Here is a 16,048-nt window from a genome sequence, read left to right as displayed (position 1 = left end):
CCCAAAAGTCATATTTCAAGTCACAGTGCTGGTGAGCTACAAACCTTCTGCAGAATAATGCTGTCTAAACAATCTATGTATTTTATGTTCACTCAGCCATAAACTACCCGACTGATCTTAGTATTGGTCGTATAAGGAATGCAGGACCCTGCTCATTTTCTCAAATGCTCTCCCAAAAGCCAGGATACTGAAAGAGGGCATTCAGGAAAGTTTCTAAACTTCAAGAAGGCTGGAGAGCTGACTAGCGAGCAGCCGCACGTAACATGGCAGCTGCCACACGGTAGCTCCCCGGCCCGGGCCGTCCTCCTGTTTCCGGCTTCCCCGCCAGAGAAGCAACGTCAGAGGATATCCCACCTGTGATTAGCGGGGAGGCCGGAAGGGGGCGGGACCAACCCGACGGCAGCAAATTTTGAATAAAGAGCTGCTGGAGAGGCAAGAGAGCCTCTTTGGCGGTGGGGTGGCGGATTGCTTCCCCTCCCTCCCTCGGACCCCCTCAGGGGCCTCCGTAGGTGCGGGGACCTATCTTCTGGGTTTGGAAAAAGTTATATAAATTGTCAACCCTATGCTGTTTTGTTTACGGATAAAATAGGAAACAACCTGTTAGTCAAGCCGGTATACAGTTATGGTCAATGTCTAGGCAGTCTAAGTGTTATAACTGAAATCTCAAATTGTATCATGTTATGAATAAGGATGGATAACACTGGTCACATTTATTATTTATTTATGAACATTTATACCCCACTTTTTTCCACATAAAGCAGACTCAAAGTGGCTTACAATGTACAGATTAATCAATTACAATTACATATTGTTATGTAGAACCTTTATTTGCGGTCTTTCCATATTTTCAATGGAAACAAACCTTCAACTTTGTCACAGCTGGCGGATGCACATGAGCCTAGGGACTGTTGGAGGTGTTGGAGCAGCGGACAAAAGGAGTTCATCGCTTGAGGCCAGGACAAGAACACTCACTGGTGGCAGAATGATCACCTAGCTGGCTCTAAACGGCAGGTGGAATGTTGGGCTGTGGTACTGTGTAAAACCAGAAAGACACGCGGCCACGCTGGAGGCGAGTATATGGCTGGCCGCCACATGGACCAGTGAGTCATGCTCCCTAGCTGGTGAGGCAGGACAGGGAGAGGAAGTCTCTAATATGTTGGACTCAAGGCTCATGTGCTTCCTAGGGTTATAATTTAATGTGTTCAATAAAGCTGTGGCCATTTACTCCCCAAAAATTTGCATTCTGTCCAGTCACTGTGTGCCTTATGTGTGAGGGTCGGGAGTGTGAGTGTGTGCAGCCTGCCTATGTTAAAAGAAAACTATTTTTTTTCCTATTTAACATTTTATTCTCTGTATTTTATTGTAATGGGGAAGGTTAACTAAAAACAGAGGGGCTATGCTTAACTAAAGAATACTTCAGGATTCAGGAGAGAGCCTGGTGCATAGATCAAGCCTTTTGAATACATTCATCTACTGACTTTCCAGTCACTGCACATCTGGATTATTTTGTTGCATAACTTGTAACTAAGACAGTTCCACACATCTTATTGAATAGTACATAGAATATACCTTCAATTTAGCCACTCATCTATTTATCCTAATGACTTCATCTTACCAATTGTGTGTGTCTAGATGTCTCAATTACACTAGCTGTTTTGGCTGCCTGTTCTTGGAATGTCCTCCCGCGGGAGGTGGTGGAGAGGAAAACGGTAACGGAATTGAAGCATGCGTGGGATAAACATAAATGAATCCTGCTCAGAAGGAAGGGATCCCCAGAAGCTTAGCCGGTGGTGGGAGGCAGGGCTGGTGGTTGGGAGGTGGGGATAGTGCTGGGCAGACTTATACGGTCTGTGCCAGAGCCGGTGGTGGGAGGCGGGGCAGACTTATACGGTCTGTGCCAGAGCTGGTGGTGGGAGGCGGGGCGGGTGGTTGGGGGGCGTGGATAGTGCTGGGCAGACTTATATGGTCTGTGCCCTGAAAAACACAGGTACAAATCAAGGTAAGGTTAACACAAAAAATGGCACATGTGAGTTTATCTTGTTGGGCAGACTGGATGGACCATGCAGGTCTTTTTCTGCCGTCATCTACAATGTTACTATGTTAAGTAGTAGCAACTACTGCCAGAACTGTCCTGAGCTAGTTGTTCCTTGTGTGACTCACCAACTGGCACCCCTCCCCCCACCCTTTACCAATGCGAATGAGAGGGTATCAAGGTACCCTGGTGCAGCTGCACTGCTCACACAGCCCTTGGCACACTGCTGGTTACTATGCTAACACTTAATTCCAAGGCTGCTCTTTTGGGTCTAGCTGCACAGACTGCCACATGTGATCTGTCTGATGCATTTTTAAGCTCGGGGTTCATTTGTCAGAGACCATTTGTTCTCCGAGGCTGGACTGCCAAGTTTTGATGTTACACATTTGCTTCTCTGGATAGTTATAATGGCAACGTTACCAGGGCCGACCCAAAGGTTATTTGACACCCTAGGTCTGTAGTTCTCAAACCCGCCCTGGGGGGGGAATCCCCCAGCCAGTCAGGTTTTCAGGATATCCACAATGAATATTCATGAGAGAGATTTGCAAGCACCTCTTCCTCTGCATGCAAATCTCTCTCATCAATATTCATTGTGGATATCCTGAAAACCTGACTGGCTGGGGTTTCCCCCAGGCCAGGTTTAAGAACCACTATCCTAGGCAAACCTTCAGCTGTATGCTCCCCTACCAAGGGGTTGCTCAAGATTTGGTAGATCCAGATTTGCCCAAGAGGGTTGATCCAGTCCTGGGCTTAACCCATTGCATGCAGGGACTTGCGGTTCTGACTTCCCCATTGGATTCCCTAAGAAAAGTAAGTCTACAAGTCACTGCATGCATTGGGGTAAGCCCAGGGCTGGCTCAACTCTGTCAGGCAAACCTGGATCTAGTTGGCAACCCTAAACATCAGCATCTTCGGCACCAACTAGCTCTCAGGGTAGGGCACCCCAAGACCCGGGCCACAAACAGTTTTATTTTTCCCTCAAAATGGATGCAGGCTAGGGACAGGCCGTAGGGTATTAAGCCAGATTCTTTCTTACTCTCTACTTTTCTTTATTTGTCCGAGAGTAAATAAGTTTTACTCTCACATAAAGAAACACTCAAGTCCATATTTTATAAATCAAACAAGAACTTTACTGGAAAACATTTTACAACACGCAGTTCATCCAGACTTCGGGAGCTCAGGATGCAAACAAATCCTTTTCTGTATAACTCAATTTGTATTCAAAACAAAGAACTTGATCAACTTAAAGTACTTCAATACTTTGGTATCACTTCAATTGATCCCATCCAGGACACCCCCCTCTACACACAAGTCCTAGCAGGGATAGAGACATCCAAAGACCATGTTCTCAGTGTTACCAGAGGCATAGACAGGTTTTGACACCAGGGGGAGCAGACTTTTGCTGAAGGGCCAGGAGAGAAGTGAAGGTTAAAATCCACATAGGCAGATGCGGTCAGTGATTCAGCTGCTTGGAGAGGTTCAGGTGGGGTGGGGCGGGGCAGGGCTAGTTAAAATCATTAGGGTGGGGGGTGGGGAGCGACACCTATGTCAGAAGTAAAGGAACAGTGGGGGAACTTTTTAACACAGCAGTGAAGTACTCCTTCACTATGTCTCTGGTGCATATGCCCCAGTTATTTCCTCCTTGTATCTATATTACTAATGGTATTATGCACACTGAATGCACTCCGGGGAATTATATGAAAACATCCAAACAATATACCATAATAATACAAATTATTAAACAGAATAGTATTTGCAATATTCTGGAAATATGTGCAGGTACTTTAACACTTGGCTCCCAGTCGGTCCTAGTTCCCCAGTCCAGCATCTTCCTGGTAGCCATGTGAACAGTGATTTTCAGCAGCACTGTAACAGAAATCCTGTGGTTACTGGCAACCATAAAATGATTTACTTATCAAATGGCCACCAGGCTTTACATCTGCTAGTCTTTAGTTTACTGTAGCGTTACAAAACATGTTTGGAATAGGTATTATCTGTATCTAATGTTTAGAGAAAAGAGCTGAGAACCAGGGAAGCCAGGGTTCAAATCTCACTGCTATTCCTTGAGAGCTTGGGCAAGTAACTAAACTTTCCATTGCCTCTGGTACAAACTTGCACTGTAAGCCTCCAGCGACAGGAAAATACTTGTTGTACCTAAATGTAATTGACCTTCAGCTACTACTATGAGAGGTAGAATCCAGTACTAGGCATACTGTGCAGTAATATAAAACCCTACAGAAGGTACTCAGGACCTATAGAACAACTCTAGCATACCATAACAGCACTAACTTCCAGGAATCACACAAACTGCAGCACCATAAATATTGTAGTGGACACGAACATCAATACACCTACTGGAACACCTCGGTAGAGTGGCATTGTCACGTGGCAAATTGGGACTACCGCTGGGCTACTGTAGGATCCTTGCGGTAGTTCCCACCCTGAGTTCTGTCTCTTCCACTCCCCAATCCAGCATCATCCCATCTATCTCTCTTCCCACCCATCATCACCCTGCTTCTTTCTCTCTTTTCTCTCACCCAGCATCAGCCTCTCTCTTCTCTCTTCCCACCCAGCATCACCCTGTCTTTCTTCCCCATCCAGCATCTCTCACCCTTCATCCAGCATCATCCCTTCTCTCTCTCTTCTTCGCATCCAGCATCACCATGTCTCTTTCTCTCCCCAACCAGCATCACTCTCTTCTCCCCATCCAACATTACCCCACCTCCTTCTCCCTCTCTGCTAACCCATCCAGCATTGTGCTGTCTCTGTCTCTCTTCCCCCCATCCAGCATCAATCACCCTGTGTCTCTTTCACCCCTCCCATCCAGCATCACCCCATCTCTCTCTCTTCTCACCCGTCATTGCCCTCTTTTCCCCATCCAGCATCTCTCTCTCTCTCTCTCTCTTATCCAGCATCACTCTGTATCTCTTCTCACCCATGCAGCATTACCCCATCTCCAATCTCTCTCTCTCTCTGCTAGTCCATCCAACATTGTGCTGTCTCTGTCTCTCTTCCCCTCATCCAGCATCACTGTCTTTTTCTTTCCCCATCCAGCATCTCCTCATCTCTCTTATCCCTCCCCCATCATTCAGCATCACCCCTTTTCTCTTTTCCTCCCCTCTCCCAATCATCCATACAGTTCTTTTCAAGTTTGACAGAAGGCAGCAGCACTATCAGCTGTAAAAGCAAAGTGAAAGCATGCTGGACTATTTTCCTGCACACACCGCTGCTGCTCTGCCGGTCAGTTTACATCAAAGAGAACATGACCGGCAAGCAGTGGCGACATGCGCAGGAAAATGGTCCCACGTGCTTTCACTTTGTTTTTACAGTTGATAGCTCCGCTGCCTGCTGCCAAATTTGAAAGAATCTGTAAGAAGATGATCAGGAGAGGAGGGGAAAGAGACCTGTGAAGAGAGTGAGCCTAGCAGCAAGAGAGGCATCTGTTTAAGGGAGCAGTCGCTCCCCTTGCACATTGCCCCTCCCCCAATCTACGCTTCTGAGTGTAACCACAACTTTTATAAATTCCCAGACTCCACCCCTACTGTCATTCAATAACCAGAAACATCTCCTTCAACAACTTCTCCATAAACACTCCCCATGGGGCTGCGCTTCTCACCACCCACAGAACTCCAATCCTCACCCCCCCCCCCCCCCCCCCCCAGTGACTCTGGAGAGCTCTAAGTCCCACTCATCCTAATATAATGAGGAATTACAGGTACAATCAAAAACTACAAAAAATACATAAATAAATATTACTCCAGAGATGCCAAGTTACCCATTCCAGGAGGAAGACTTTTTGGTCGGTCCTGGACTTCTGCCAACCTCATCCTGGTGCATTATATGACCTGTAGCACTGATTTCAATGGATAGAATCATGGACTACAAATACTACACCATTTTGGGACTGAAGTTTAAAACCAGGACCGACCAAAAAGTCTCTCTCCTGGAACGGGTAACTTGGCAGCTCTATTACTATGGGGGTCTTTCACTAAGGAGCGCTCATGTTTTTAGCGCGCGTTAAAATTGGGTGCGCGCTAAACGTTAGAGACGCCCATAGGAATGCATTGGTGTCTCTAACATTTAGCGCATGCCCAATGTGAGCGCGCCTTAGTAAAAGGGGGTCTATGTGATATAAGTTTAAAACCAGGACTGGCCAAGAAGTCTCCCCACTGGTCAAATGAGGGTTATCAAATGGTTTCAGCCAGGTCATTAGCGTCCAGCTGAACAAGCTCTGAATTTTTTTTTCTTTTTTTGTATGTGATGGAAGAAAAAAATAGGACTAATTCATTTCTGATGACCTGTATGCCCTCTGGTAATTCTGCTCTAATGCCCACGCATCTACCATAGCTGAGTCTTGATTTTGTTTTAAGTCTATATTTATTTTTCACACATTCCGGTTTGATAAGTTGGAAAAAGCCTGGACTGATTAACTGGCCCAAAGAGCTCACGCCACATGCAGACTGCTATACAATGCTCACTGTATAATAACCTGTGTTCAAGGTCATGTCTTAGGTGTGTATATCAACAAAAAAGAAAGCATGGCAGGGCAATTTAACATACACAAAATGTGATATGCCTTTCCCTATTTTTCCAAGGATAGCTAATTAAAGTTGAGTCCCATTTATTTAAACTTTCTGTACTATTCATCTGCATTGAGTTTCATCTTATTAAATTCATTCCATGTTGGCTGAAGTCAAAGTTTAAACCCGATTTCATAACTCATTCAGCTTCGAGGGAAGGAGGTTTAAACTCAATTCCGTAACTCACTCAGCTTCGAGGGAAGGAGGTTTAAACCCAATTCCATAACTCAAACAGCTTCGAGGAAAGGAGGGGTTTCTTTTAAGTTCAAACATTTATTGAATTTTTATAACAAAATACAACTATATAAAATATTTAAAAAACATAATTCTAGCAGTCATTGTCAGAAGGGAATATTACAATCCTACTCGCAAAGCAAGGCTGATATTCCTATCACAACTCTGTAACAAGGCACTGCACTAGATAAATCAGTTTCATTGCCTAAAATACTTGCTTACATCTATGTTAAAACATACCAAGAATAAATTACTTCAGAACATAGGAGCCAGCTTTTCAAAATGATTGGGGAGTGCTAAATCCAATGGAAATTACATCTCCCTGGACACAAAGAGTGTTCAAGCACCCACAGAGCTGACTCCTATGCTTTGGAGTTGCATCAATGACCTGTAGAGAAGCGTACATAAGTGCATAAGTATTGCCATACTGGGACAGACCAAAGGTCCATCAAGCCAAGCATCCTGTTTCCAACAGTGGCCAATCCAGGTCACAAATACCTGGCAAGATCCCAAAAAAGTACAAAACATTTTATACTGCTTATCCCAGAAATAGTGGATTTTCCCCAAGTCCATTTAATAATGGTCTATGGACTTTTCCTTTAGGAAGCCGCCCAAACCTTTTTTAAACTCTGCTAAGCTAACTGCCTTTACCACATTCTGTGGCAACGAATTCCAGAGTTTAATTACTCGTTGAGTGAAGAAATATTTTCTACGATTTGTTTTAAATTTACTACATTGTAGCTTCATCGCATGCCCCCTAGTCCTAGTATTTTTGGCAAGCGTAAACAGACGCTTCACATCTATCTGTTCAACTCCACTCATTATTTTATAGACCTCTCTCCTCTCAGACGCCTTTTCTCCAAACTGAAGAGCCCTAGCCACTTTAGCCTTTCCTCATGGGGAAGTCGTTCCATCCCCTTTATCATTTTCGTCGCCCTTCTCTGTACCTTTTCTAATTCCACTATATCTTTTTTGACATGCGGCGACCAGAATTGAACACAATATTCGAGGTGCAGTCACACCATGGAGCGATACAAAACCATTATAACATCCTCATTTTTGTTTTCCATTCCTTTCCTAATAATACCTAACATTTTATTTGCTTTCTTAGACGCAGAACAGAACTTGGATCTGATTGAACTGCTGTCCACACTGCTTGCTCTGGTAACCCAGTTTCAATCACACCATCTTTCCTTGTGTATCCTTAAATACTTAGCCCTTCTGACTGCTGTTCTCAAATTTTTTTTCTTAATTTTTACAAAACACATGCATAGCATGATTTACAAGCAACCACTAGCCCGCATCACTAGAGAACGAAGCAAACAGTTGCATCATATAATTAAACTAAAAGAAATCAAGAGAGCAATAACAAATACATCCCTACCTAACTCGAGATTTACTTATAGTGATAACAAAAAATAAGCCACTCATGATGTTTGCCTGGCTTCCCTATCAAACGGCAATCTTTCTAACTGATCTGTTTTAAAGAAGACGTAATCAACACCAGCTAAAGCAACTAACACTTAGAGGTAAATTTTAAGAAAAAGGTAGCCCCTAAGGCCAAAGTTCTATATTTTAACTGAAGAAATTGTTTCCACCTTAATTGGGTGAGCCTAGAAACATCAGGGAATATCTGTACTTTCCCTCCACAGTAAAGAAAATCTTTCTTCCTAAAGTAATTCTTCATAATTATAGCCTTATCCAGCTCTGACAGTTCTCAGATTTAAATTATGAGCTCTTACCATGCAGTTTATCTCGTTGAATATGTACCCAACTGCCAGTTCATGCAGAACAGCCTAGGACAGCATGCGAAAAATGATCATTCAATTCTGTGCTCACCTTGAGTTAGGACAACAATTCCATTTATAAGAGAAGCTGACCTGGTCCTGGTTTCATGCATTTAATAGGGGGGGGGGGGGGGGGGGAAAGACTGGCCTTGCTCCTATGCCCTACCACATGGATTTTATCAGTAACTCTAAGCTTGAGAATTCTTTTTTACCTATTTGGAACTTTAATTCTACTGTTTACACACCCACATACACACTGATGCGGCACCCAGAATTGCACATGATACTCAAGGTATGGTCTCACCAATGGAGCAATACAGAGGCATTATGATATTCTTTGTTTTATTCTCTATTCCTTTCCTAATAAGTCCTTACATTCTGTTTGCTTTTATTTGGCTGCTACCTCACACTGAACAGCAGATCTCATGTATTGCCCATGACGACATCTAAATCCTCGGTGACTCCTAATGTGGAACCTAGCATCATGTAGCTATAATTTTGGTTATTCTTTCCAATACGCATCACTTTGCACTTGTCCATATTGTTTCATCTACCATTTGGATGCCCAGTCTTATAGACTCCCAAGGTCAGTGGTGTGCTGGAGCCGGCTCGCAAGAGCCGCTTGTTAAATTTTGACAGCTCTTGCGAGCCGGTTGTTCTTCGGAGCGAGCTGGCTCCATTACACAAGGTAAGCATGGCAGGAGGGCGCCATCACAGGCCATGCTTACCTCCCCTCCCGCTCCCAAACATGTCCAGCGATGTCCTTCGCCCCCACCCTCCCCTCCCGCTCCCATCCATCTTTTTCTATTACCTCCGTCGAAGCGCCACGTTATTTAAAGCCCTGCTGCCCATCTCCAGCCTTCCCTGCTTGCTTCATGATGAGTTCGTTCCCTTAGTCCCACCTTCTGACGTCATTTCCTTTTTCCGCGAAGGCGGGACTGAGGGAACGAACTCATCACGAAGCAAGCAGGGAAGGCTGGAAACGGGCAGCAGGGCTTTAAATAACGTGGCGCTTCGACGGAGGTAATAGAAAAAGATGGATGGGAGCGGGAGGGGAGGGTGGGGCGAAGGACATCGCTGGACATGTTTGGGAGTGGGAGGGGAGGGAGGAGAATCGCTGGGCATGGATGGGTAGAGGGGGCAGGGGAGAGAAGAGAATTGCTGGGCATGGATGGGTAGAGGGGGGCAGGGGAGAGAAGAGAATTGCTGGGCATGGATGGAGAGGGGCAGGGGAGAGAAGAGAGTTTCAGGACATGGATGGAGGGAAGGGCAAGAGAAATTCTGGACATGGATGGAGGGGAGGGAAGGGAAAGAGATGAAATGCTGAACATGGAGGGAAGATAGAGGAAGGAGATTAGATGAGGGAAAAGGAAGTGAGGAGAGAAACTGCACATGGATGGAGAAAATAGGCAGAAGCTGGATCCACTGTACAGTCAAGTCTGCAGAGGACCAGAAATGAAGAAGAAAGGAGGGAAGAAAAGAAATAAATGAAAAGGAAGCCCTGGAAACGGAGTCAAGGGAACAGATAGAGAGCAGCAGAATCAGATACTGGGCCAGTATGATCAGAGAAATAAAGTCACCAGACAACAAAGGTAGAAAAAAATAATTTTATTTTCATTATAGTGTTTGGAATATGTCCACTTTGAGAATCAGGTGCTGAACGTTAAACGTTTATATTTATTTACTTATTTATGGCATTTTATCCCATATTAAACATGAATTAGATTGAAACCTGGGATCATTTAATTTTTTTTTCCTGGAGAGAGTAATGCATAGCCCCCCCCCCCCCCTAGCCAGCTCTGCAATTTTGGGGGGCGCAACGAGGTGGACCGGGGAGAGAGCCTGTTAAAAATTTACCAGCACACCAGTACGCAAGGTCATCCTGCAATTTCTCATAGTCCTCATGCAGTTTAACAGCTTTAAATCGTTTTATAACATCTGCAGGCCTGACCTGGACCTGGCAGGCCTTGAGCACATGTGGATTCTCAAGGCACCAGGCCGGCCACAGTGACTCTTCTATACTGCCTTGAAAAGCCAGGCTGAAACTACCGACTAACAGTACATTAGAAAATAAAACCACAACACAAATAAGCTGCAAGATTAGTTTTATTTATTTTTGCAATGTCCCGACATTAGACCCACATATGTAAATATGAGAAAAGTGCAAAAAAAACCTGATGTCCTTGAATAAATTCCCATGATGTAATTATTGACCAAACCTAATAGAGCACTGTGTTCTGGCTTAACACATCTCCCATTTATCCAGACCTACTGTGTTATGGACTTCTGCTACAGGCTTGAAAATACATCCAAATGTTAAATTATTAGAAATACACAGTAACTACAGGACATCTGGCAAGTTAGCTTAGTTTTGACAAAAATCTTAGTTACTGTGTTCTGGAATTTCAGGGCAGTATAGCTACCATGACTGTCATATTGATGTCGCCACCCCCCCCCCCCAACTAGTGGGCAGCCTAGTGGGTGGGTTGGCCCTATAGAGACCACCAAGATGGCTGGGTTTCTGCCTGTTGTCCAAAAGTGAACAATTTTGACCATTTTCTCTCTCAAATTCATTAAAGACCTGCTAACAGGCTTGGACCATCTCTATAGCAACTGTGCCCAGAGTCTTAAGAAATATCTTGGTATAAATTGAGGGAACCTTCTCTAGCCCAGTAATCGGCCTGCATACCAGAAACGTGAATTCTCATGGACTAGTATGTACAGTTACACTTCTTGATACTAGGACAATTCTTGAGTCATTCTTTGAATAACTGAGGCACTTTTGAGTACTAGTTCACTTTCAATAGTCACTACAGAAATGCACAAAAGCTGGAAAAGTTTCATGAATCATGACGGTTGAATTCAAATGCTAGCAGGTTTTTCCTAAATTATAGTCCTCCCTCAACTTTAAAAGATTTCAAAAAGTGTTCCTTCTGAGATTCAAATAATGTAATGCTCATCACTCTGCTGTTTTGGGGTACTTTCCAAGTTGTGTGGTCTGGGTTTCAAAGTCTAGGTCCCATGAAAACTTCAATGTAATCCAGTTTGCTACCAAAAACAAGCATTTCAGAAACTAATATGCTCACTACACTGTTGAAACAAAGGGACACTTCCTAGCTATCATATTGTGACATACAAGGTACAGAAGCCATCTGGAGTGCACACACTTTTATAAAACAGTCAGAAGAACATGTGTTCAATTTCTGGTTTCTATTCGTGCCTGTTTTAAGGCTAAAAGTATTATCTGCAACTTATGAAATCCCTGAAGCTGCCTTTTATCACCTGTGCTATCACAGCTGCCACACATTAACTCAATCCAGGAGGGAGATTTCAGAGCCAGCCCTCAATTTCAAACATCCCCATTTTGGGACCTAAAGTGCTGATTTCAAAAAGATAGAATGGAAGATTACAGACACCTCACAGCTTTGGGGTGTCAGTTCAAAATCAGGACTGACAAAAAAAAGTCTCCCTCTTCGTGCCAGTGGCATAGCTACAGGGGAGAGGGCCTTGGAGGCCTGGGCCCCCTCACATTTGTCTCAGGACCCCTCTGCTTTCCTGGCTGGCAGGGATGCCAAGCCCTTCCAGCTGAAGACTTCTCCTGTCTGATTTGTGCCTGCAGCAGCATTTATTCAGTAGGTGACTTCGCCGCTAATGCTGGCTGTCTCATACATACTCAGTGCATGTCTAACTAAGCACGTGCGGGAGAGCCAGCATTAGTGGCGAGCAAAGAGGCATGACATCAAAAAGTTGAAGCCATCTCCCAGTGCAGCTACCATATTGTGTGACCCCCCAAACATTCTCAGACAATACTAAAAACAATAGCAAACTTGTGAGGTTTATGACTGCCTATGTGTGGTTTCATTTGACAACTTTTTATTTGATAGCTTCTCATATATAACCCTAGGGGTTTGGGTTTTTTTTTTACCTTGGGGGGGGGGGGGGGAGTCCCACAACTCTGCCCCAGGGCCTTTCTTAAAGCTACCACCAGAAAAATCGAGCCTCCTGCAGCTCCAAAAACAAGTCTGCCACTCTGAAGCGCCTGTGCCTGCAGCTAAAACCTTTTTGATGCTGCTTTTAACTCCTAACCCTTATTCACTTGTTCAGAACCCTTATTTTATCATCCTCACTTTAATATTCCCTTATCTCTTGTTTGTCCTAATTAGATTGTAAGCTCTATCGAGCAGGGACTGTCTCTTCATGTTCAAGTGTACAGCGCTGTGTATGTCTAGTAGTGCTATAGAAATTAGTAGTAGTAGTAGTACAGGACCCCTCCAGAGGTTTAAAAAAACACCTCTGGTTATGTATGGGAAGCTTCAAATTAAAAAAAAATACCCACACATTGGCAGTCATAAACCTCACAAGTTTGCTATTGTTTTCAATAGCATCTGCGAATGTTTGGGGTCACGCAATATGGCAGCAAGCTCTGCCCACTGGCTTCAGCCCTCAGAATGGGCCAAATAGGCTCATGCAGTCTCCTGTCATAAAACCTCCATGGCAGTGAAGCACACCTGCTGAATAAGTGCTGCTGCAGGCGTGACTCAGGCAGGAGAGGTCTTTGGCTGGCAGGGCTTGGCATCCCTGCCAGCTCAGGTATTTGTATTTTGAGGAGCCAAGGGCAGAGACCAGGGTCGTGAGGGTGGGGGATAGAATTGCATGCCCACCCATCTTGGGCTAAAGCCCACCCAGAATTGGCAGTCTGGCTGTTCCACTGACACTGCCTGTGATTTGTTAGTCTCGGGAGTCCATGCTCCATTTTCAACAGTCACCCAGCCAAAACTTGTACCTCTTCAGACTGAGCAACCTGTCACATTCCCCAAGGCGCTAGAACGTCCATAGATATCGAGAAATTAATTCTGTCAACTACAGCATGCTAGTGGCTCACCTCCTCCTCTCGCTCCTCCAGCGTGTCACCTTCACCGGCTGAGCTTTCCTCCCATTTACTCTTCGCCTCCCGGCTTCCCTCTTGCTTTCCTCTCCTGACAGTCTGCAGCTCTGAATCCGAGGAGTTTGTTTTAGCCAAAGGTTTCAAGTCCCCCTCGGAGAGGGTTTCCGAGCCTGAAGAGGATACGGATGACTCCGAGGAGCTCCCACTACCACTGGGTTCCACAACTTCCAAAAGTTTTCCAGCCATTCCTAAGGCGCTACTGAAGTTACAGCCAGAGGCAGGCAAAATGATTCACTTGAACCTCACCCTTCACAGTGGCAGAATTCGACATGCAGAAGCACTGCCTCCAGTCTTAAACCCATGATTTAGCTCACTTGCAACTAACACGGCTCCTGCATCAACATATAGATACATTCAAGTACTTTTCCAAATCCAATTCCTATTGCCACATGATGAGCCATCCAGAGACCGAGTAAACACCTCGGCCAGCATCGTCCCTGCAAGACAAACCGCACTGCCGCCAGCGGCTACTGCAGCCCCGCCCACCCCCTCGCCTGCCTCTGCGCTTGGAGGATGGGGGCGGGACTTGAAAAAGAGGAATATTACGAGAACTGACAACCCGATCCTGACGGATCTGGCAAACATAAACCAAGAAGCTTAAAATAATCGCATTAAACAGCAGCAAAAGTTAGGTGAAATAGACCTAGTGGCTTATGCGGTAATTTCATGTTCTTTCGACCTTTAGACATACAAATGAACAGTGGGATTGGATTGCTCATCCGCAGAAAGGGAGAAACTCAAAAATGTCTTTCTGTAACAGAAGGTAAATCACGCGGAATTAAAGGGGAAACGGCTCCGGAAAAAAAATCAAAACATTCTTCACATTATCCTGTTACGATATTCATATTTCACAAATAAAGAGGAGAGCCTTCCTTGGCATATAAGAGTAGAGAGGTACCCTAAAGATAAACCTCTTGGTATCGTAAACCATGCTCAACCAGACCAGACGAAGATCAATGGAGTATAATCTTGTCCCTGATTCTACGTCACAAGTACTTAGCACTGTGGATCCCAACCCTAGTCGTAGGGCACTCCAGCCAGTCAGGTTTTCAGGATATCCACAATTAATATTCATGAGGGAAATTTGCATGCAGTGGAGGCAGTGCATGCAAATCTCTCATAAATATTCATTGTGGATATCATAAGAACCTGATTGGCTGGGGTGCCTCCAGGACCAGTTTTGGGAACCATTCCCAAAAAGTTGAAGTTTCCCCCTAGTTCATTTCCAGATATGAACACTGGCTCTCCCAAAGCACTGGAGCCAGTGCTGTGGCTGCTAGAGCATCCCAGACTTGAGCAAACTCCTTGACAGTGTCCAAGGAGGGGTAACTTCCATTGGGAACAGCACCCCTAATCATTTTGAAAAGTTGACTGATATGCTCCCAAGTCTACCGGGTAATAATTTGCTATGGACTTTTTCTCCATGAACTTTTCCAAACCACTTTTGAATCCTGTTATGTTGGTCACCTTGACGACATCATTCTACAACTTAATGTGTTGCATTAAAAAACAACAAAACTTTTTTTTATTTGTTTTCAATCTGCCGGTCATCAGTTTCATGGAGCATGTTATTCCAAACATTAACAACCACCCTATTTACCGTTCCACCCCAATCATGATTTTATAAATGTCTATCATGTCCCCTCTCAGTCATCTTTTCTTCAAGTTACGTGGAGGGGCATAATCGAACGGCGGTTGCCATCTATATGACCGGTGCCGCAAAGAGCGATCCCGAACCGTATTATCGAAAAAGATGACCGGCCATCTTTCGTTTCGATAATACGGTTGGGGCTGGCCAAATGTCAGAGATGGTCGGGTTTGAGATGGCCGGCATCGGTTTTCGCCGATAATGGAAACCGATGCCGGCCATCTCAAACCCGACCAAATCCAAGGCATTTGGTCGTGGGAGGGGCCAGCATTTGTAGTGCACTGGTCCCCCTGACATGCCAGAACACCAACCTGGCATCCTAGGGGGCACTGCAGTGGACTTCAAAAATTGCTCCCAGGTGCATACCTCCCTTACCTTGTGTGCTGAGCCCCCCCCCAAAACCCACTCCCCACAACTGTACACCACTACCATAGCCCTTAGGGATGAAGGGGGGCACCTACATGTGGGTATAGTGGGTTTGGGGGGGGTTGGAGGGCTCCCATTTACTACCACAAGTGTAACAGGTAGGGGGGGATGGGCCTGTGTTCACCTGCCTTAAATGCACTGCACCCACTAAAAACTGCTCCAGGGACCTGCAAACTGCTGTCATGGAGCTGGGTATGACATTTGAGGCTGGCAAAAAAATGTTTTGTTTTTTTTGTTTTGGGTTGGAGGGGGTTGGTGACCACTGGGGGAGTAAGGGGAGGTGATCCCCCATTCCCTCCGGTGGTCATCTGGTCAGTTTGGGCATCTTTTTGAGGCTTGGTCGTGAACAAAAAGGGACCAAGTAAAGTCGGCCAAATGCTCGTCAGGGCCGGCTTT

General features: G+C 45.1%; 1 protein-coding gene across 1 annotated transcript in view; it reads right to left on the bottom strand.

Moving 5' to 3' along the window:
* Positions 1-13,955, bottom strand: part of MAST4 (microtubule associated serine/threonine kinase family member 4) — a 905,366-nt gene extending 891,411 nt beyond the window's left edge. The window contains exon 1 of the mRNA XM_030193210.1: positions 13,516-13,955. Within this exon, the coding sequence (XP_030049070.1) occupies positions 13,516-13,764 (249 nt within the window). The 5' untranslated portion in view covers positions 13,765-13,955. The remainder of the gene's footprint in view (positions 1-13,515) is intronic.
* Between the last annotated feature and the right edge of the window lie 2,093 nt (positions 13,956-16,048).

The sequence above is a fragment of the Microcaecilia unicolor genome, chromosome 2 (genome assembly GCF_901765095.1).
Source record: "Microcaecilia unicolor chromosome 2, aMicUni1.1, whole genome shotgun sequence".
Taxonomy (NCBI): Eukaryota; Metazoa; Chordata; class Amphibia; order Gymnophiona; family Siphonopidae; genus Microcaecilia; species Microcaecilia unicolor.
Note: the sequence above shows the minus strand (reverse complement) of the source record. Positions and strands in the feature narration are given on the sequence as shown.